The sequence below is a fragment of the Artemia sp. Qi Xiang Cuo genome, chromosome 9, assembly GCF_049724085.1.
Source record: "Artemia sp. Qi Xiang Cuo chromosome 9, ASM4972408v1, whole genome shotgun sequence".
Lineage (NCBI taxonomy): Eukaryota > Metazoa > Arthropoda > Branchiopoda > Anostraca > Artemiidae > Artemia > Artemia sp. Qi Xiang Cuo.
The window spans coordinates 72,718,917-72,742,757 of NC_142802.1; the positions used below are offsets into that span (position 1 = coordinate 72,718,917).

Below are 23,841 nucleotides of genomic sequence, written 5' to 3' on the forward strand. Positions count from 1 at the left end.
CCATCTGCTTTTTCAGCCGTATCTAATGTAAATTTGAAGGTCTAGGGGGGGGGGCAGCTGTCCTCCCTCCCTACGCCCATGCATATGTGTATTAAACTGACAATGCACATTCATTTGTATTTTTTTCAGTAAAGTGCAAATTTTCAGTAAGAGCCCTACTCATGCTAATTTCTGTTAGTTTTGAGTTTGACTTATGAGAGTGAGTCTCACTTATTTTGAGTCTCACTTACTAAAGTGAAACAACAGTCAAATTAAAGAAATAAAAAAGCCCCGGTAGGTAATGGTGTCTCACTAACATTATTTATTACGAAGAAGAAGCAACCACTTGCTAACATTTGCCATCAAAATTTGCAATCCAAACACATGTTTTATATCACTGTTAATACTGTTTTATGTCACTGTTTTATAACACGTGTTTTATACCAAATAATGGCTAAAATAACATCAAGTGTGAGCACGTTCAAACAGAGTAAGAAACTCGTTTAGCGAAATAATTCAAGTTTTCCGGAACTCAATTTTTAATAACATTTTAATACAATTTTGAAACTTCGTACTTGTAAATACATCATAGTATGAACGTTGTAATTAGCAAAACATCTACATGTGACAACATCGGGAGTTTTACAGATTACTATATTTATTAGAAATTACTACTAGTACCCCTTTCCCGATAAGTATTCAAAGAAGCCTCCTTTTCGAGAATTTTCAAGAAAAAATTCAGATATCTCCCCTTTCAATAAGTCATTAACAGCCGGATTAAAAAATCACAAAAATAAGGATTCACAAACAACTAGATCGGGTTGAATCTAAAATCACGTCGGAGTAAAAAAGCAATGATATTTGATCGTTTTCGCTTGACGAAAATTTTTCTGTCACCCTGTTTTCATACAAATCATATCTTATAATTTAGTGTATAAACAAATTAAGATTTATCTATATTATTGTATTATTATTATCATATATCAGTTATATTATAGATCTATATTAGAATATTTATAAAATACTTCATCAACTTTAAATTTATCCTAAATAGTTGCTTAAAGTTTCAAATACTAGGATTTCCGGTACTAACGCGTTATACCAAACACACTCGAGAAGTGAAGTTAGGTTAATTATAATGAAATATACCAAAATACCTGAACGTTTCAGTGAAGTTGTTATTTTAAAAATAGGAAAGTAAGTGGAGATAATTATAGATTTAAATTTAATAATAAGGAACTGAATGTAAGTAAAAGAATAAAATATTTAGAATTTTTTTATCGGAAAATGAAAGTTTAAAGAGTCATTTTGATGAAATAAGTAATAGAGGCAAAGTGCCATGTCTGCAGTTTTTAGAAATCCGACGATAATCGGAATTTAAAACCTAAAAATACATAAGAGAATATTTAATACAAAAATTTTACCAGTCATAGAATATGGAGCAGAAATTTGGGGTGGAGAAGCGGCACAGAAGTTGGAGTCCCTCCAGCTCCAGTATTTTAAAAGACCCTTTGGGTTACACAAGACAACTCATTCACAGATTCTGAAAGGTGATATGGGCCTGTTTTCGTTAAAATTTCGTAGGTCTATTTTGATGCTTCGATTTTGGTTGAAGCTCATTAGATGTAATGAAAATAGAATAGTAGCTGTTGAATTATGGTTTGAAAACGTCGTGGCCGTCCCAAATTAAGTCATTACTAGAAAGAGTGGGAATGCCTCACTTATGGAATGATGGTCTTGGTTCCCGTGATCTACCAACAGATTTAAAAAGTCAGGTACGATTTATCTTAGAGGGTCAGGAGATTCAGTAATAGCAAGGGCTGGTTTTAAATTCTACGACATTGAATAATTATAATCAGGCTAAACCTAGTTTTGGAGAGAAAGTTTATTTTAAATTTAATTTACTGGCTACGATTTTATGTCGATGGATTCAACTTGGGGCGAATTACCTTCCAATCCAGAGCAGGAAAAAGGTGTTCGACAAAAAGATAGTTGATCCTGAAGGGTGGTATCTATGTCCTCTTTGTAAAGATGAAGACGAAGGTTTGGACCATTTTTTCCGGAAGTGCCCGGTGCTCTCTGATTTAAGGGAAAAATACTTACATGGGATTGTTTTGCTGGTTCCTGGTATTTTACAAAGTAGTAATCCAACCACAATATTTCGTATTGGTGTGTACTTAGAGAAAAGCTTAGAAAGAAGGAAAAGTTTATACAATTAATTATTACTTATTATATAGAACTACAATTATTTTCTCGCTAAATTACCATTAGGTATTTTTTCGCTATGTTTCATGTTTCTGTATGTTTTGTAATTTGTTCTGTTGGTGATTTCTTTATTTTTCATACAATTTTGTGTGTATATGGCTCTTGGGCTTTTGAAATACACGATCTATCCATCTATACTAAAATATGATGAAAATATGATACTTTAGAAACAAAATTATGGGAACTACGACAAAGAATCATGGAAAGCAGGCCGCCCAGAACGCATTATAGTAAATACCTAACATACCTAACCAAAATACCAACTCTATATATTAAATATTTAATCAAAATATACCTAAATCGTAGCTGAGCCTAAGCTAAAAAAGATCCGGTACTATCCCATTATGCGGGCCTCTCTGGTTAATCACTATAGAGTAGGTAATGATAAAACTCGTTTTTGACGTCTTAACTGTTATAGAGTAGGCAATGATAGCAAGGTTTTCATTGCGTACACAATATTAAACTGTGTTTTTTTGGGGTTTAGGGGGAAAAAGGTACCTAGGTTAGGTTAGGTTACGTATTTAATATATGCAATGCTTTACCCCCCCCCCCCTAATGTTCAAAATATTTAGCCCAAATTTGTTTATAAACTATTATACATTCATCCTATTTTATTTTATTTCATTAGAATTAATCAAACTTGACTTTTTAGAGAAGCCCGCATAATGGGATAGTACCAAAAACCCTTAAATTTTAATGATTTTTTGTGATTTTCTTCAATAATCTAGTGATCTATGGGCTGATTTAGTGATTTTTTTTTTTGTTTAGGCAATATAAGAAATCACTAGAGATAGTGGGGTGGCCACCCCGCTCTGAATACAGACAGGTAAAACCAGTTTCTCTCACATGTAAGAGAGCAAATTTCTCGCGTGTGTTTGGTATAATGCGCAAGTAGGCTACCGGATTTCCAAAGGTAAAATATCAACAACAGGTTATGAAAAAAAAATATTACAGTAATAAGTACTGTATACTATAGTCTTCGACGTGGTTTGCTGTATGCAAGGTCGTATCCAGGGGGGGGAGGTCTAGGGGGTCTGACCCCCCCCCCCCCGAATGTTTGTTTGGATCGTAAAAAACGTAAAAAAATGAATATAAACAAAGTTTTGATGCGTTTTAAAGTTTTTTTTTTGTAAAACCTCTCCGAAAAAGAGTTATGGTGTTTGTTGGTTATGTTGTTTAATGTTTGTTGGTTATGTTTGATGAGTGATGAGTGATATATGAAAAAAAAGCATAGAGGTTAGTCTTACTTGTGCCAATAAAGTAAACAGTATATAATTTGTCCCCTCCAAAAGCAGGGACTGTAACACGATCCACCACAATTGCTGAGAAGGAGACATCTCGCTTGTAGAAAACAGGAACACTGTTCTCGTGGTTCACGGCTTCGTCCATCAAGGGATGAGAACGGATGAAGTTCAACACCGTATCTGCAAAATAATACAAAATTAGAAAGCATACTCGCTTAGAAGAAAGCCAGACTTTTTACCCAAATTTCCTTAACTCGGATAAAGCTTGGAGAATTACCTTCCCTCTAATTAAGATCAACCTAGGGGGAGGGGTAGTTTACTAGCATAAATTCAGCTGATAACAAAAATAAATTCAAGGAAATTTCAAAAATGTTAAGATCAGCATAAAACAACAATTAGAAAGTTTTGAGAAAATAATGATAACTGTCGCACGACCTTTCAATACGTGAAAACAGGGACTTCTTTTAATTTAAAAATATGAATATACGAAGAGAGCGTTTTTCAAAAACCTAGGGGAACGAGCCTTTTTTTATTCCTAATTAAAATTAACAGAACAAGATATTTTCGAAATCTAGAGGGTGGTGGGGGGGGGGTTATTGCCATCTGCCTCATCCATGACTGATGCACAATTCAAGGAAAAGCAATTTCCCAATGAAAAGGCAATTTATACGAAATATTCAATCATACTAAATGTTTCAACTTGAATTTTAATTTCGCTTAAGCTTACATAAAAAAAATGACAAAAACAGACTTGACAATAAGCAGTCGTTTTTACAATGGAAAAAATGTAAGCTGTCAAGAATAAAGTGCAACGCATACAGAAATTGCAATAAAAAGAGGCTGGAAATGGAGAATAGAAACAAAAAGAGAATTTTACCAGTGTTTTAAACGTGAATCCCATTTTTAAGGGTTGAAAATAAACTTTATGTCCTTCCCTTCCCCCACAGAAAACTTTATGTCCCTCCCGAGGTTTTAGCTTTGTGTATCTTCATATACACCATATACACATAATACAACACAAATACAGAAACCAGACTTTCAAAGACGTCTGCGCTCATAAGGGTTGGAAAAACGTATCGTAGCCTTTTTCAAGCCGATTTTTTTTTTAATTCGACTTATTAAAATTGGAGGTCTTGACTGAAAATATCTGAACATTTTTAATGTTGAATTGGGGTAATTTTTGTTTTATTAACCATGGCATCATTGCCTCTTGATTTTTTTCAGAGGAAGGGATACATCGATACATCCATATGGAAAGGTTGCCAATATTTGAGTTTTGTCCCTGGTTTAGTTCAAAACGCAAATATCACTAGGCAACATACTGAAATAAGCTGTAGCTCTACTGTGAGCAAAATGACACTTTACGATGACTAAATAATTTCATTCTAATTTCTAAATAATTTCTAATTTCTAATAATTCTAATTTCTAAATTACGTCAGAAGCTTTCTTGCTTTCTATCCTTCTCATTTTCAAACTTGTTTTACTATTTCGGAAGAAGTAGGTTCATGTCCAGTCTCACTCAACATGCTTGTGATGGCTTATATTTTCTCGTTTATCGTCCGCAAGCGTACGCTCTAATAACAATGAAAGAAACCGTTACGTATGAAAAACCTTTAGAAAGACTCACAATATTAGAAGTCGGTCCAACACCCAACCTCCATTTTTCAAAATTTTCCTATAAATAAACTTACTTATCATTCACAGGCGCAAGCATTATAACATTCAATGAAAACATTACATTTGCCAAGACCCTTAGCGAGGTTTGCTAGCAAGTATGAAAAGTCGACCGAACTTGTATCGTCCATTTGTCACAATTTAAAATACTTGCTAAGAAAATAAAACATCTTCTGTGTACAAGCTTATTGTTCCCAGGCATGCTTTTATAACACTAAGTGGAAACGATGGGTCTACCCAGACCTTGTGTAAGGTTTGCTAGCGGATATTAGAAATCGGCCCAACTCGCAGCATCCATTTTTCACCATTTAACATTCTTGTAGAGGAAATTTTGTGAAACATCCCACTTGTCGCAAAGAAAATGTTACGTGTACCCAGCCCTTTAGCATGGCTTACAAGCAATTACTTGAGGTAGGTCCAGAGGCGTATCCAAGGAGACAGAGGGCCCTCCAAGATTTTACCGGTGCCCTTATTTGCTTTTCCTTACTCTTTCTTTAAATAAAATTGTCATTTTGGTATATTATTGGCGCCCTTGTGACATTGCCCCTCCCCCCAAGATTTTGCCTTAGATCCGCCTTTGGGTAGGTCCAACTTTACCGGACAGAAATATGATTTCTGTCAAATTTCGAGTGTATTTGATCACGCTATCCAAAGAGATATTAATTGAGTCGATTGAATTACGTCTTACTTTACTCGAGAAGATGTTCGAACAGATATTTTGTTCGACAACGATATTTTGTTGTAAAAAAGTACGATATATTGAGAACAAGCAATTATACTAAATGTTTTATTGTTGAAGATGTATACTAAATGTTGAAGATGTAAGAGGAACCTAATCACATAGATAAATTGACTGAATTGATTTAGGGTAGTTAATCTAGATAAACTATATTTGAGAACCATCATTATTCTCTTTTTCTTTTGTTTTTATTTGAGAACCTAAAAAGGATCATTAGTAGTCTTCCCTTCGAAAAAGCAAAGCTTGAACGATAGTTGAGAAAAAGAAAAAACTGGCTTGACACAGAGAAAAAAAAATCCATTGACTAATCAAAAAGAGAAAGGAAAGGACATTATAAGATCTATAAGAAATCCAGCAAAGCCGATATGTCTCTCTCTTAGATGACAGATCGAAGTAAATGAAGCGAAGTCATAATTAGGCCTATAATCATCAGAGAGGATCTTTCAAGCTTGTTAATAGTGTAGTTATACTAGGCTTTTATTATGTTTTTCTCATTCGAAAAGCCATTTTAAAAATCAATGAAGAAATACTGTTATGATGATGATACTAAATACTGTAATTTAGTTAGTTTTCAGGCGGCTTTTAAAATTTGTAGTAGCATTTTTTCCGTTTGTTTTTTAATCGTAATCTAGGGTTCCGAACGCACCATAGAAGATACAAGATGTAAGTAGCGACGAACATCAAGTAGAACAACAGGGATTGTTTTTCTTAAGACAGTGAAAGTTTAATTCTAAATGAATATTTCGACCCTATGTCCAAGGGCCGTCCTCAGCAAAACATAAAATGAAAATAGAAGAAACTTACATTCAAATACGACCATTAAAAACTGAACAAAAAAAATTAATACATTTCTAACATCCTTACTTCAGGGAAGTTCAATCAGGACTAAATGAAGGGAGGGAAGGGTTTAAGGCTTCCTCAGATTTACCTGTAGGACTTCTCTTGGATATTAAAAAAAGGTAAACAAATGTAATGTTTGAGGCTTTGGGTACACTCCCACCCTTCCCATAAAAAGATCCATTCACATCTCTTCTAATTCTTCTCTTCTTGACTTCTTAATACCTTGCTCTTCACGATAAATTTTTTAGCACTTTAAAAAACAAGCTTCCTATTCTAATTAAACGGCCCTTGTGTCTAAGGAGGCGTTCTTAAAAAATTGGTACAAACAGTCAAACTTAACTGGAAAGAGCAAGGTATTGAGGAGGGGGGGGGGCAACCCCTTCACATACCCAATAATTTATGTTCGTTTTGAGTTTTAATGTTGCCTCTTACTTTCAGTTGAAAACTTGTATTTTGGTTTATTTAATTTCTGATCGTTTTCCAAATAATACCGGTAAATATTGCCCACCCTCTATAAAAAAGTACCTCCCTTCACAGGAAACTCTTCTGTAGAAAATTCCTTTCATGTAAAATACCCACTTAAAATCCCCACCAGACAATTCAATCCTCGCTAAAATCCCCCCATCTGTAAATTTCTTGCGGACGATTCAGCCTGAAAAAATTCTCCTTAGCATACTTTGATGTGGTAAAGACTTAAATTTCCAATCGCTTTTCTGATCACTCCGGATCACATCTCCCCTCCTTCCGTAGAAATTTTTCCCTGAAATCCAAACCTGCTAAAAATTTCTCCCGGACAATTCTCCCAGAACATCTCCACATGCAAAATTAAGTTGGCAGTGAGAAAGTAAGACAAATAAAAATAATTTCGACCAGGAATTCTGTCAAATCCCCCCAGTGTAAAATTTGCCCTGGAAAGCTCACCCCCGGAACTCTCCCTCTCCACGGAAAGTTCTCCCCATGGAAACCCATTCCATGCACAAAATCATCCCTCGAAAAATGTCTGTATACTTCCCAATAACAAATACTACACGCAAGCAACGGGTAAATTTCATAACTTACAGCCCTTTTCCCACGGGCTGTGGGGGTCATGTTACCCCTAGCAGGCATAATTATTGGATTTTTCAACCATGCTGAACCAAATGGATATCTAAAAATTTTGACCAGATGATTTTGGGGGAAAAGGGGCGTGGGACGGGGGATAGTTACCCTCCAATCTGTTTGGTCACTTTAAAAGGGCACTAAAACTTTTAGTTTCAGTTCGAATGCACACTCTCCTGATCTTTCAAGATCATTAGTTCGATACGATTACCCCTGAGAAAAAAATAATAGTAAACACGCATCCGTGATCTTTCTTCTGGCAAAGAAAGATTTTTGTATAAAGGAGAAAAAAAATTTGTATAAAGGAGCTTAAAACTTCTACAGTAGAGTCCTCTGATACGCTGAATCTGAAGGTTTGGTTTTCATTAAGATTCCTTGACTTTTAGGGGGTATTTTCCCCTTTTTCGAAAATCAAGCTCGTAGCTTTTGATCTAAGTTTCATCAGAATGAAACCAGTTTTTCTAAAATTATGCAAACATTTCTTTCTTTTGCTTTACTTACTTTTCTTTTGCTTTAATTTTACTTTACTTTTCTTTTACTTTATTTTACTGCCTGTTCTTTTAATCATCAATGTGCTAAGATCTTACATCTTTTGACAACAAACGCTTAAAACTGAAATCTTAGCACTAAGATCTTACATCTTATGGCGTTCTTTTGCAAACGTCTTTCATCATTCTGCTCTGATCAGCGGTGTAAGAACAATGATACGTATATCATCAAAGTTCTCTCATCATTGTTCTATGCGGCAGAAAAATGGCGTCCTTGATACTTTTCGCTAACATCAGTGAGCTGTAAGAACTTAGATGTAAGATCTAAGAGCAAAAGAACGGCCCAATTATTATGCTAATAAGTTCTGATTCATTTAAACTTAATGACTTTTACAAATTTGGAATCCGCATGAAAAGCACTGTTTTGATAGATGTATTGTTGTTTAAATTTTGTTTGTTTGTTTTGGGTTCTATTACTAGAGTCGTTCTTTACTTACAGTTCACTGCCATGAACGGTTTGTTTAAAATGGGATCGAACGTTGTTATTATTTTCCATCTATTTGTTTAACGAAAAATTTCCACCGCTCTTGTTCATATTATATTCACGCAACATAATATTATACCAAAACACGCAATACTCGTTTCAAGAATAAAAAAAATCCCAGATCGGGAAAATATATTGATTCTACAAGTTCCGGATATTATTAAGTAGCCTAATAGGAGAGGCAAAATTTATATCTGGATTATCTTTTCTGGACAAATTGGACCCCAGATTAGCTTCGTAATAATTATAACCTGTAGAAGTATTGAGGCAATCCTGCATTGATTTCTCATGAGGAAATTACATAAAGTAGCGTGTCTCCATCGTTCAAAATCAAAACAGACTCCCTGAAGGAAAGATGAATTCTGAAAAATTGCGATTTGAACTAGGTTGTATGACAAATCATGATAAACTACGGATTGATTTTAAATTGGAAAAAATCGAAAAATCTGTTTTTTTTAGAATAAAAAAATTGATCAAACAGTTCGTGGTAACGAACTGTAAGTAAGGACCCGGCTCAATAATAACCTAAACTCTAAAAACGGATTTTTGATACCAATAGGTACATCAAATTAATCAGATTTTAATGGTGATTTCAAATATATAAGTTTCATCAAGTTTAGTTGTACCCATCAAAAGTTACGCGCCTGAGAAAATTTGGTTGATTTTAGAAAAAAGGGAGAAAGGCCCTCTAAAAGTTATAGAACCTTAATGAAAATCACACCATCAGATTCAGCACATCAGAAAACCCTACTGTAGAGGTTTCAAGGTCCTATCTGCAAAAATGTGGAATTTTGAATTTTTTGCCATAAAAAAGATCACGGATGCGTGTTTATTTGTTGTTGTTTTTTTTTCCAAATAGTGATTTTGTCGATCCAATGGCCCTAGAATATCATGGGGGGACTCCTTGAAAAGGAAATTAGAAGTTCTAGGGCTCTTTTGAAGTGACCGAAAAAATGGAGGGCAACTTGGCCCCCTCCCACGCTCATTTTTTTTCCCAAAGTCATCCGATCATAATTTTGAGATAGCCATTTTGTTCAACATGGTCGAAAATATGAAAACTTTGTATTTTAGTATGACTTAATCCCTCGAAGTCCCCGGGGGGAGGGCTGAAAGTTATGAACTTTACCCAATGTTAATCTATAGTATTGGTTATTGGGAAGTATACAGACGTTTTCAGGGGGGATTTTTTCTGGTAGGTGGGGGGTGGGTAGGTCGGAGGTTATATGGGAGGATCTTTACATGAAGGAAGTTTTCTTGGGGGAAGGGATATTGCTATGAAGGGGTCGCCAGATTTCTCATCATTATTAAAGGAAAAGATCAGAAATTAAATATAAAAAAACAAGTTTTTCAACTGAAAGTAAGGAGCAACATCAAAACTTAAAAAAAACAGAAATTATTACGTATATGATTGGGTTCACCCCCTAGTTAATACCTCGCTCTTTAAGCCACAGATTTTTTAGTTATTTCATTAGAGCCATTTATTCTAATTAACGGCCTTTGTAATTAAGGGGTCATTTTTAAAGAATTGGAACAAAATTCGAACTTTAGCTTAAACAGCAAGGTATTGACTAGGGGACGAACCCCCTAATATACGTATTAAAAATCTATGAATATAGAAGTTCGTTACGTAAGTTAATTCGTAAGTTACGTATATTTATTACTAATAAAAACGTTCGTAAATAAAATTAAACAAGTTTCGAGAAAGCCATTTAACCAAATTAAAGTAACATTAATATGCAAATTTTGTTTTAATCATTCATGTACGGTGAGCTAAAATCAAAACATGCATTAATTCAAAAACGTTCAAAAAAAACGTTCAAAAACGTTTTATGTGAGACGTTTTTAATTATTTTTTTTTTAATATACAGAGATGGTTAGGGGCTAGGTTAAGTTGGGTCAGGTATTTAATATAATGGGTTGTGCGTGGCCTGCTTTCCATAATTCTTTGTCGTAGTTTTCATAATTTTGTTTCGAAGGTATTATATTATCACCATGTTTTGGTATACATCATTATGATTAACGTAAGTTCTATTTTTGGGAGTGTTTCTTTGAATTGACAAGTGCCGAATTTTCATGATTCTTATAAATTTCTTATATGCAGTGAATTCAGTTAAAAAAGTGTCTAGCCAGGTAAAGAATCTTCATTTATTGATGTAACCATACACAATATGTATGCAATATATTTATGCATTTGTGGCCAAAAATTTCAGTGGTCCATTTGTACATCGTAAATAATTTCTTAGACTACATTGCATTTCCAGCTATATTTAAAATGAGAAGAAAGTATAAAAACGAGTAAAACTTTTGACAATAAACAGTCATTTGATTTTAAGTATATTTATAAATTCATTACCAACACCAGAAAACAATAGAGAATAGTGATAAAGAACAAAAATCTACGTTTTAATTTAACTCCACCAATTATCTTTTCGAAAATAGTTTCAGGACTTTGTGCGTATTTATAAGTGCATGTGTGTATGCTCCGTAATGCTCCTAAGGAATAAATACAAAAAAGGTCTTGGGGCTTCTTTACTCCTTCTTTAGTGTCCTTCTTTACTCCTTTTACTCCTTGCATAAGGTCAGATTTTAATCCTCTAATGGCGTGTCATATTGTTTGGAATAAGTTGCCTGAATCAGCTCGAGGGTGCCACTCATTCGGTTTGTTTAGGAAAAAGAGAGAAAAGAGGAAAAAAAAAAAAAAAAAAATTGTTAAAAATTTTTGGCTTCGTAGATGTTATTTTTATTTATGTTTTTTTTTTTTTTTTTTTTTTTTTTTTTTTTTTTTTTTTTTTTAGTCTGTTTAATTTAATTAATTAATTTAGCTTATTTATTCTATTTCTTCTATAGTTTTCATTGTATCTATATTTTCTTTTCTTCTCCTTTGTATGTGAGAAAGTGTTTTGTTTTTCATTTTTGAGTAAGCATTTCATATGTCTTCCCCCTTTGTACAGGCCAATGAGCCTTTGGGGGAATAATGGCATGTAATATTGTATGTGTATTTATAATGAAGAATAAAACTTATCTTATCTTATCTTACTCAAATAAGACACCAAGGATAGGCAATTAGAAATCGATGAGCAGCCCGAACACAATGGAAGTCTATAGAAGTTTCAGGTTTGAAGGATCAGCAAGTTAGTAAATATGACAGCTCATAAATTTCATAAAAACTGAAGACCTTGTTGATGAATCACTATCATTCACAACTTAGGGAACAACATTCTAAATACATCTCCCTTATAAATAAGCAAAATGCATTATCCAGATACCTAAGTCTGATGAACATCTGAAATTTTGATGTTTTAGTGTCAAAGCGTTAAGATTGTCAAACACAATCACAAATTTATTAAATATGGACTCGCACAAAAAGAAGAAATCATTAAAAAAAACATCAACCTTAAAGTTTAACTAGGTCCACCTTAAATACACCAAAGAAAATTTCCTATTCTATATATAATACCCTATAATGTACCTTCTGCCCTTATAGAACGATTAAAATGAGGATGCATTCAGGAGAAAAAAAATCACCATCGAACACTGAACTAATTTTTAATTCGCAATCGAACACTGAACAAAATAAACACTAAATTAACAAACATTAAACCAAAAAATAAAAAAAAATAAATAAATTCGCCACCGACCACTAAACAAATTTTAGCCGATTTCAAGTCCGTTCTAAAATACACTTTAAAACCTCTGACATTCTCTAATACCATATAATCTAAAAGGACTTTTTATCCTAATTTTCAACTCCCTAAGAAAAGGGTACAAAAACTGAAATATTTCAGCATTTTTTCTGATTCTTTAGGTTAATATTTTAATTCATATATTTGAACGAATACAAGTTCATAAAATATTTTCAGAACTCTATTTTATTTGATAACTGTCTCGGAAATCGTAAAAATTAAAGGAAAATTTCGAGAAGGCATTCATTCTTCAATGAACCACCACAACAAAGAAGAGGGTGGTGTTCATTCTAAGAGGGTGTGACCAGGTTTTCTTATGTTATATTCAACATAGAATGCATGGATAAAGTCAAACTGATTAACTTTGTCACTACTACAGCCTCACTGCTTATGGTGATTTACACCGCTTTAATATATATGACATTCGAAACTAAGCTGAAAAAAGCAACTATGGAGCTTACCGACATTGCAAGGAAACTAAAGAAATCGAACTATTAAAACACTACACCTGGCAGGAGAGGGAGTGGCGTTGTAGCTCCAAAGATTGTCTGGGAATATATTTAGATAAAATACTGCCATTTCCGAGCCGAGTCGTCCTAGCCGAGTGGATTGGTGCAGTGGATTTAGGATTCTTTGTCCGAGAAGGCGAAGGTTCGAATCCTAGTGTATCCAATTATTTGGTTTGGGACGGGGTCAGTGGTGTGACTCTGTACGCTCAGCCAGAGTCGACCCAGCTCTAAATGGGTACCTGGAGAAATCCGGGAAGGTAAACAGGAAAGGAGTGCGAAAGCACAGGATGTTTGGCCCCCAACCCCCATTTCACTTCTGGCTGAAGGGTTAAAAAACGGAGACCAGCACCCCCGGTAGTGACTGTAAAGTACAAAGCCACATTCTTTTCCGTTACATTATACTGCCATTTACCTGGTTTTGCTATCATAAAGAGTTTGAAGAACAGCGTGTGTTTGTGAGTGGAAGACTGTTATAGAGGCATTTCAATTGATTATTTGAAGAAAGGACTGCATGAGTCGTGCGCAGGTGTAAGGATGAGCGTTTTGAAAGCTGGCAGAATGTCGGTCGGTGATGATTCAAAGTCTGGCCAAACTTACACGTCAACAGATGTTTACAATGTAAAGAAAATTGGTGGACTGGGTTGTTTTATTGTTCGAGAAGTTTCCGGCAAAGTGGACATCAGTGTAGGATCATACTACTCAATATACGTCGTGCCAGTGCTAAATTCGTGCCGCGTTAATTGACAGATGCTTTGAAACAGACTCGTGATGAATACACCCTGGAACTCCTGGCCATTGCCAATGGCAACGACAAGAAAAGCGACAGCTTGAGTCACATTGAATTGCAACCGAAAAATGCTGCACAATGAAATCTGCGGTTAGAAGACAAATAAAAATTACAATTGAATGAAGGAACGTGTTATTTTAGCGTCTGTGAAGAATAAACAGGAAGGACGAATTGAATTGACTTGCCACCCTATGACATAAAACCAAAAAACAAAACGACAATTATGCTAATGCGTAATTTAGATATTCCAGAAGGTATATACAATGAAACATGCCTGGTTATTATTGAACTATATAACAATGTAATCATAGCAACAATATCATTACTGGGGAAAAGCTGGCAAAGAAGTTTTTGGTATCTATAATGTCATGCGATATTATACAAGATGTTGAATGAATCAGAGCAGCTAAAGCAAAAGGCATGGAAAAATCTATGAGGCAATGAGGAACGAAAATGAAGCACAACGAGATCTTCGGTTAGAAGACATGCCCGAACAAGCATTACAACAAATCACAAATGAAATTGATGAACAGCGAAATCTGCAGTTAGAAGACAACCGACAGTGAGGATCACAACGAATCGTAAACGAAATCTGAGATTAGAAGAGACGCAACTGCGAGAATCACAACGAATCCCAGAAGAATACGAATCCTATAAAATATATGATTCTATGAATCAGAAAATTATGGGAAAATCAGAAAATTATGGTAAATGAAAAAAAATCGTGAGATTTCGGGGGGGGGGGGTGCGGGCCCGGAGGCCCACCTGCGTACGTCCCTGCTGGAGAGTTCTGGTACACCTCTTCTGAAGGAGACATCTAATAAAATAACGTAGTACTAATAGATTATTTATCTTAAACTCCTTTTCAAACTAATAGTCATAACCCTGGCAAAGGGCCCCCCTCCTGGGATGAGCCGATAAATAGCCCTAATAATAGGGCTATATTGAAAATGTGGCCCATATTCTCATGGAGTGCCAGCAACTTTATCTATTAAGAGAAAAGTATTTTGAGGGCAGTACTTGTATAATGAATTGTACAATGAATTGTACAATGAGTGAAACTTGATATTTATGTTATTTTTCTTGTGGAGTGTAATTAAGAATACTGTTCTGTATGGCCTGTTTTTGGCTTATAATAAATTATTATTATTATTATTATTATTAATATATTTCTTTGTTGTTGTTTCTATGTTTTGATGTGTTACATATTAGGTGCAAATATAAAAAAAAGAGACCACGCCTGCTCGAGAAAACAAGGTAACTCTGCGATTCTGCATACTATTGTCTGATATCGTCTCATTTTATGTTTTACGATATACTTACCGACTTCAAAGCTTATACCTCAATACGCTCTGTATTTCAGGCCTTTGGTCCTCCCATGACGTCAGTCAAAGCCGAGATTCTTTTTTCTTCTTTGTTTTGCCGGCTAGCGGAATCAATGTTACTATGCACAAACTTAAAGCTTCTATGGTTTAGTTACTTATTCAAATAAAAACTACCTTTCAAACAAATTTTAAGTTATAGTTAATGTAGTTTTGTAGCTATCTACAAGGTCAACTCTTTAGCATTAGGAAATAAATATCGATTAAATTAGGTCAATCCTGTTTTTTTTCCAGATCCTTTTTGTAGGAAATTATGGATCCCTTTCAAAATTCAACGACAAAAGCTGGAAAGAGTTTTCTTGTGTTATCTAATGAACCGATTTTTAAGTAAATGGAAAGAGACTTTCCTCCTATTTACATAATCCAGTTTGCTCCGGTCATTTTGGTTCTCTAGCGAGGTCAGCTGAACTATTTGAATGCAAAGCTTTTACCTAACAAATCGGATTTGAAAAAAGACTCCTTTTACTAAAATTCGACAAAAGAAGACTTTATATCACAAATCTTTATTCTCTCGATTACTATCTCGAGCAATTTCCCCTCTTATGCTCTATAAAAAGGGATCTTGGGAGGTCAGTGGGGTCACCCGACTGTGACTGGAGAAACAAGAAAATGTTCCTGCACAAGAGGTTGCAAGACCTGAATACACATTAGGAAAATTAGGGAACTATTTTATACAAATATTTTAGCTATATAACTAATTGCCATTCTTAGCGACGAAGAAGATATTGAATAATAATATTACGCAACAATTTCAAATTAATAAGTATGTAACAATTTTTATTTAATTTTTTACTGTTTCTTTAGTTTGCTAAATCAATAATCGTCCAAGTGCCTATTTTTATTCACTAAAGTGAAAATTAAATTTAGTTTAGTGTAACATATTGAGGGCGACTACGACTCATCCCCTAATTTTTGGAAAAAAAAATTCGTTCGATTTTAAGTTTTAACGTTGCTTTTTACTTTTACGTGAAAATAACTTTTTTATTTAATTTTTAAGAGTTAACAGATATTCCGGCAAATACCTACGCTAATCCGTTGTCAGTTAAAAGAGAAAACGTAAAAAAGATATTATCTTAGAAGTTATTTACCGTAAATGGGAGGCCGGCCTGAGGCTTATAGACCTTATTCTTTACCTCAATTATCAGTTTTGTGTTTGCTTCTTAATTTTGGTTTTCCAAATCTTTGCTTTTTGCCTATTCAATTTTGAGACTTATAAAGTAGAAACAAGTTTAATATTATCAATGATAGGCTAAAAGCAAAGATTTTGCTTTTAGCAAAATCAAAATGAGGCCTGAGAAAATTTGTCTCATTTTCGAAAAAAGGGGATAGGGGGATAACACCCCAAAAGAGTAAAATGGTATTAATGAAAATCACACCATGATAGTCAGCATCTCAAAAAACTTTGCTGCAGAGGTTTCAAGCCCCTATTTACAAAAATACAGAATTTGGCATTTTTTTTTCCAGAAGAAAGATCACGAATGCGTGTTTATTTGTTTGTTTTTATCAAACCAATGGCTCTAGAAGATTGGGAGAGGGCCTATTCGAACGGAAATTAAAAGTTCTAGTCTTTTTTCTAAGTGACCGTAGGAGGGCAAGCAACCCCCCCTTGATTCACACATAATTGAAAGTTTTATTAACTATACTTTTGGAGATGACAACACCCTCACAGCCACTACGGAAAAAGCTGTAAGTTACGCAATGATATACGGATATTTTGGGGAGAATTTTCCTCGGGGGGGGGGAGTGCTCCATGGAGGGTGTTTTTCGTGGGAAGGAGTGCCAGGGGGAATCCTCCAGGGGAGATTTTACATGAGGAGGAAGAAGGAAATTTCCTGGCATAGTTTTAAAAACGGTCAGAAATTATACAAAAAGAACAAGTTTTTCAACTGAGTAAGGAGCAGTATTAAACTTAAAACAAAGGGAAATTATTAAGTGTATGAGGGGTACTACCCCTTACCCAATCCTCGTTCTTTATGCCAAAATCTGACTTCTTGTTAAAATTATTTAAAAAAGGAAGGGCCGTTGAATTTGAATGAGACGTGTTTTTAATTTTTTTTTTTTACTTTATTACTTTATTAATAAACACGATTATTACACTTCACTATTTACAACTACTGCACTAATGAAAAAACTTAAGTTTTTTCTGACTAGCAGTAAAACGCCTAGCCCTTTACAAAACACACGAACAAACAACAACTAAAAAAAACTAAAAAAAAAATTGGGGAAAAAATCTCTTTCACATTATCATTTCCAAATTAACTTCTACCTCACGACCTCCCATCCACCCGCCATCTCCATGCTTTAAACCTTTAGTGTAAAGAGCGAGGGTTGAGGATGCGGTAGCCCCCCTCATACACGGAATAATTTTTGTTTTTTAATTTTGCCTTATTTTCAGTTGAAAAAACTTACTTTTTATAACTTAATTACGATGAGTACCAAGTTTTTTCTGGTCATTATAAGAAAGTAATCCCTATATTGTTGCACGGCTGGGGGGGGGAGATTAGGTTGAAACTTCTAATTAATTTGGTGGAGGGGGGTGAATTATAATTTTGCATTAGGGATGAGGGCAAAATAATATTTCTATGGTCGTCCCAAAAGAGCATACGCTATGGTTTTTCCTTTTCCTGCCTGTCATCTTTCCGGAATTTTAGTTGTTTCAAAAAAGAAGCTTTAGCCTTTTGCAAAAAAAAAAAAAAAAAAAAAAAAAAAAAAAAAAAAGTAGGATCACGGAGAATCAGATAATTTACATAAACTGCAGCGTATACTTGCTTAAAATTTCATAAAAAAAGAAAAAGAAAAAAAAGGTTTCGTGTTTTGTTTACTAGCTCAAAATTTGAGCTAGCAACTGACAACAGGTGAAAAGGAGGAATTTATTCGGCTTCCACTTCTGTTAAATAATGTGATTAGCTTAGGATAACATGTCACAAAAGACAACAGAATTAAAGCACCTTTTTTTAACACAGAAGTTTAGCACAGTATTCTTTCTTTTTCTCCTAGGTAGTATCAAAGTAAATTAAAATGTTGATTATAAGGAACACACTAGTGTAATTAGTGTTTCCGACGTGGTCTCATGGGAATGGACATCCCAAATATTTTGACCATTTCAGTAAGCTAGGAGTCACAGAAATGAGACCTAGGGGTCTCAGGGGAAAATTCTTGATAGTTCAATAACATAATAATGTTTATTTTTCACTGAAAATGTCATATTACTACTTCTTTTTTTTTACAGAGAACAAAGCACCATTGTTTTTATCTTTCATTGCAAAAGTTACCATTTTTGTATGTGATCATTTTGTCTATTGAGGCAAAATACCTGATTCTTCCCAACCAATATTGGGATAGTACTTATTAGGTAACTTTATATCGAAATAATAATAAACCTTGATTATACACAGACTCTGTGCTTTATATATATATATATATATATATATATATATATATATATATATATATATATATATATATATATATATATATATATATATATATATATATATATATATATATATATATATATATATATATATATATATATATATATATATATATATATATATATATATATATTCAATTCAAATCAATTTATTTATAACCTGTTAAAACAAAAAAGGGTACAGATCCCCTAAATGACAGAGTACATAAGGGGATAAAGAAAAAAGAGAAGAAAACTTATACACTGAAAAAAAAAGTAATTTTTACAATCATAATAACCATAGAATAATCACAAGATAATCAAGACACAAATCAAAAGACATAATAAAATCATAACCCAATCATAAAAATAAAGAGAACCAATCATGATTTAGTTTACTGGCGGAAGATTTAAAATCTTTCACTCTTATCATTTCACTCATATATATATATATATATATATATATATATATATATATATATATATATATATATATATATATATATATATATATATATATATATATATATATATATATATATATATATATATATATATATATATATATATATATATATATATATATATATATATATATATATATATATATATATATATATATATATATATATGCCTTAATTATAAACATGAAATTATGTCTAAATTCTAATCTCTACAGAACCTATACAAGTCCCGGGAATCCCAGTCATGTTCTGGGAATACCGTGGGCTCCTCGAAATCCCTTTCCTAGGGAAACTGGAAACTCTAATTGTATTCGAGAAAGGCCTTTGAAAAAAAAGAAGTCCAAAAAATAATTTTAGAAAGTGGACAATTAAATTTCTATTGGAAATACATTTACAAATATTAAAATTTTTGAAGGCACATACCTAAGATATAAAACAAGATAGGGCCCAAACCCTATCAGCAGGACGTCGAACAGACATGTGTTCAAGCAGGACGCAGTGAAAAGAGGCAATAAGATAGGACTAAAATGAAGCGGTAATTTTTTGGAAGGGAGCTTAGAGTGAAGCTCTGAACAAATGTGCATGCGGAGCGTTGTTACGAAGAAAATTACATATTCTCCTGTTTTCTCCATGCAATTCTCCCTTTTAGGTTTCAACGAATTTGACAGAAAAGTTCCAACTGACAAAATTAAATTACAAGCTAAACCATATTTACTTTAAATGATTCTAAGTAACAATGAGAAATTTAAAGAATTTTCGCTTTTGAAAAAGCATTCATCATAGGGAAAAAATAAACGCTTGACGTCCATTTGGGGAAAGTAAAAGCCTTGCAGAAGCTAACCATTTTGCAATTTATTAAAAAATAGCGAAAAGTAAGAAGTGGGATTGTCAAAAGTGTAACATAAACAAAATTAAGTGAAACCCAAACTGAAGCTATCGTGATAGAATTAAAATGCCAGCATAATTTTTGAAAACATTATTAACATTACTTTCTAGCATGGGGACTCCTGAGTACATGGACCTTGAACTAACTCGTTTTCAAGAGCAGGGAGGGCTTCGAACTCATTCTCTTCCATAAAATTTCAAGGTTTTCACAACTTTTCCCATATTTTTAACATAATTGACCTGTATAAAAGATAAACAAACGATTTTAAAAGTAATAAAACAATAAAATGTTTTGCGAAAACAATTCTTTGGACCCTAGAATATTGAGTATGCTTACCAGGGAGAGTAGTTGTATCATTAACGCACATTCCTGGTCGAGGTTCTGGAACTCTGGAGGAGATAACTGGCAACCAAGCCGAGCTGGAAGTCGCCTGTTCTTTGAATTTGCCCAAAAACGCTTGCTGAATATCATCCACATGATAGGAACAAACAGCGCTTCCCATTAGGCCATTTTGAAGCGTCGTAAAAACGGCATAAACGCGTGTGTCATCTCCGGGCACTTTGTAGACATCCTCTATAAGGAAATATACATTTTTTTTAACATCCACTGATATTAAAGCCGGTTGAAAAACAAGTAGGCCTATTAAGCCTGACAATTAGCACACACACGGTTGGTTAATTTTCATCCCCCAATACTAAAATTAATACACAGTGGGTTAATTCCTAGTAGAAATTCCGTCTGTATCCTCTATAAGGAAATGTATTTTTTTTATCCATTAATATTAAAGCAGGTTTAAATATAAGTAGGCCCATTAAGCCTGGAAATTAGCACAAACACTGTTGGTTAATTTTCATCCCCCAATAATAAAATTAGTACACAGTGGGCAAATTCCTAGTAGAACATCCGTCTGTATTATTCCGTCTGTATCCTCTATAAGGAAATGTATTTTTTTTATACATTGATACTAAAGCCAGTTTAAATATAAGTAGGCCTATTAAGCCTGAAAATCATCCCCCCAGTACTAAAATTAATACACAATGGAATACCTAGTAGAAATTTTGTCTTTTTCGTGTATTACGGTATAAGATAAGATAACGTGTATTTCAAGCCAAAATGTGACCATGTACACAAATAACATAAAAGATTAACAAATTAAAGCACTCGTCACAATAATAAAGAAAAAAACAAAAAAAAATAAAAACTACTCTCTTCTGTTTGCAAAATACTCATCAAGATATCTTCCCACTAGACAAATAAATTGTGACGACGTACTTTTCAAGGCATCAGGAAGCAGCACTCCATCATTCCCAAGTAAATTTTCCCTTACCCCCAAAAGGCCTCGACAATGACTCAGACAATGCTCCAAATGCTCTTCCTCTTCTTGGCAAAGAGGGCAAGCAAACCTGCCGTCCGGGACACTTTTCTTCCTCTCAAAAACTTTCAATCTCAAACGAATCGGAAGGCAAAATGAACTTTTGGTATATTAGAGCGTAGTAATTTCGGTCAGTGACTTTTCAATGACTTACAAAGTCCCATCCATCAATACTAACATTAAGTCATAAAATAGCATTGATTTTGAAAGTAGGCTTCAAGGTAAAAAATGTGATATTCGTAGTCGATTTAAACGGATGTATGGCGTGATTAGAAATTAATAGAATCTAGTGCATTAAATTTAGGAGGTGTATTAATTAGCTTTTATACATATACACATCTCTCTATGATGTTCCAGTGCCCTGCTAGCTGAGGAGAAAGAGAGAGTAAAAAAAAAAGATGCCATATATGCGGAATATCCTAGTTCAAGCAAATTTTCTTGTTTTTCAAGCCAATAGATTTTCCTCGTAATTCAAGGCAAGGGGCGGCAAGTTTCCTATGTAGGGGTTTCGGACAAGGCGGTTCTAAAAGTGTGCTTTTTGTTTTGATCTGACACTATTTTTAGGACTTATGGGATCGTCTCGTCCCATAGTCTCGCCCTATTGTACGTAATCGTCTCTTACTAGGTTGCTAGCTACCGCTGCAACCCAGATATCTGCCCCTGTGTAAAAGTCGATTTAATCAGAAATCACTACGTGGGCTGAAAGTTTCAGTTGAAACTTGTTTTTTTTTCAACTGAAAGTAAGGTGCAACATTGAAACTAAAAACATTCAGATGCTACTTCGTATAAGGGGGGGGGTCCCTTCCACAATCTTTGCTCTTTACGCTAAAGTTTGACTTTGTGTCATCGTTTTTGAAGAAAGACTGCTCAAACAGAAGGGATGTTGAATTTGAATGAGAATTAATTTCAAAAAGCTTTAAGACTTCAGCGTAAAGAAGGAGGGTAGAGGAAGGGCACTCCTCACATACACAATAATTTCTGTTTGTTTTTGGTTTTAATGTTGCTCCTTAATTTCAGTGGAAAAAAAACTTCTTTTTTTTCCAAATCTGATAATATATATATATATATATATATATATATATATATATATATATATATATATATATATATATATATATATATATATATTGTGATTTTATCTGGCTTCCCATGTCCAGTTGCCTAGCCACTCCAACCTTTACTGTTTTATTTTTTTCCAGTTGTGCAATTCAAGGCAATGCTCTAACATAGTGTTCAAGGGTTCATTTTGTTCATAGTGTTCAAGAGTCCTTAATAAAGTTAAATAATTAAGCTATCCCTCACTCCCCCTGGGGTGTGCTAATTGTGTCTCTACATTGAAAAAAATGGGCATGCTGTTTAATAACTCTGTTTTGTCACCACGAAAAGCTCAAAGAATAGTAAATGCCATTGGTCAACCTAAATCTGATTGTGCCAGGTAATTGTAATATAAAGAATATTTTAGTTGAACGGGAACGGCAAGTGGGAATAGCAAGAAATGTTTGTAGGGTAGGGACAACCTGTCATTTAGGAGAGGGGGACAAAGTTATCGTCTTCTGGTACAATGTTATTAACGCTTGCTTGCTAGGATTTTTTTTTATAAGAACTAATGAGTTTTGTAGAGTGGGTGTGAGCCAATTATCTGTTTTTGCCCCTCCTCCTAGTTATACCAATCGGCTTGAATAAGGTTTTTTGGTACTTTCCCTTTATATGGGCATTTCTAAAAAGTCAAGTTGGGTTAATGCTAATGAAAAAAAAAATAAAAAATAGGATGAATATATAATAGTTTATAAACAAATTTGGGCTTATTAACCCGTCAAAAACGGATTTTTCGTGAATGGTTTCCTTGTAAATGCCCATATAATGGGAAAGTACCATTTTTTTGTAGGCCGAAGCATCCCAGACCTTTTTAATAGTAACCTTTTCAAATTTTTTTGAAGGTCCCTCAAACCTTCTTTTGCTTCTTGGAAATCATCCATATAACAAAAGCAGCCAGCACTCCCTATAAGGCTATTTTAAAGCGTCATAAAAATGACATTAACGCGTGTCATCGTCCAAAGCTTTATAGACATCCTCCATAAAAAAAGATAATTCATCTAACTTAAGCTTTTATTCCAATTTATGTTCAGAGTTACAGACAATAAGAGTCAACTTAATCAGAAGTCACTAAGTAACAGATGCAATTACATGACCTCTTAAAAAGTTTGAGTCGCCCTAGTTATTTATAAAATATATTTTCTGATTAAAGTGCGAGAATAATATCAGAATGAATGTTATGGTAGAAGTAGCAGGGAGTTAGAAAAAAGTTACACCAAAAAGGGAGTATTTTTGCAAAGATAAAGTAACTGTAGAAAAATCAAAAAGGTATCAATCTTTCAAAGGGTAAGGGCGCAAAGCACCCTCTTTTTCAATAAAAAGAGGACAAAAGAAACTAAATAAGATACCTACATTTTCTATCATTGAAGGGTTGCCACATG

The 23,841-nt window shown here is 33.8% G+C and overlaps 1 protein-coding gene across 3 annotated transcripts in view; it reads right to left on the reverse strand.

Moving 5' to 3' along the window:
* The window catches only part of Sema2a (Semaphorin 2a), a 508,917-nt gene that overhangs the window by 59,247 nt on the left and 425,829 nt on the right, over positions 1 to 23,841 (reverse strand). For all 3 annotated transcript variants that reach the window (XM_089094861.1, XM_089094860.1, XM_089094859.1), the window contains 2 exons: positions 20,332 to 20,568; positions 3,492 to 3,668 (listed from right to left, as the gene is read on the reverse strand). In XM_089094861.1, coding sequence (XP_088950987.1) covers positions 3,492 to 3,668; positions 20,332 to 20,568 — 414 coding nt within the window. The remainder of the gene's footprint in view (positions 1 to 3,491; positions 3,669 to 20,331; positions 20,569 to 23,841) is intronic.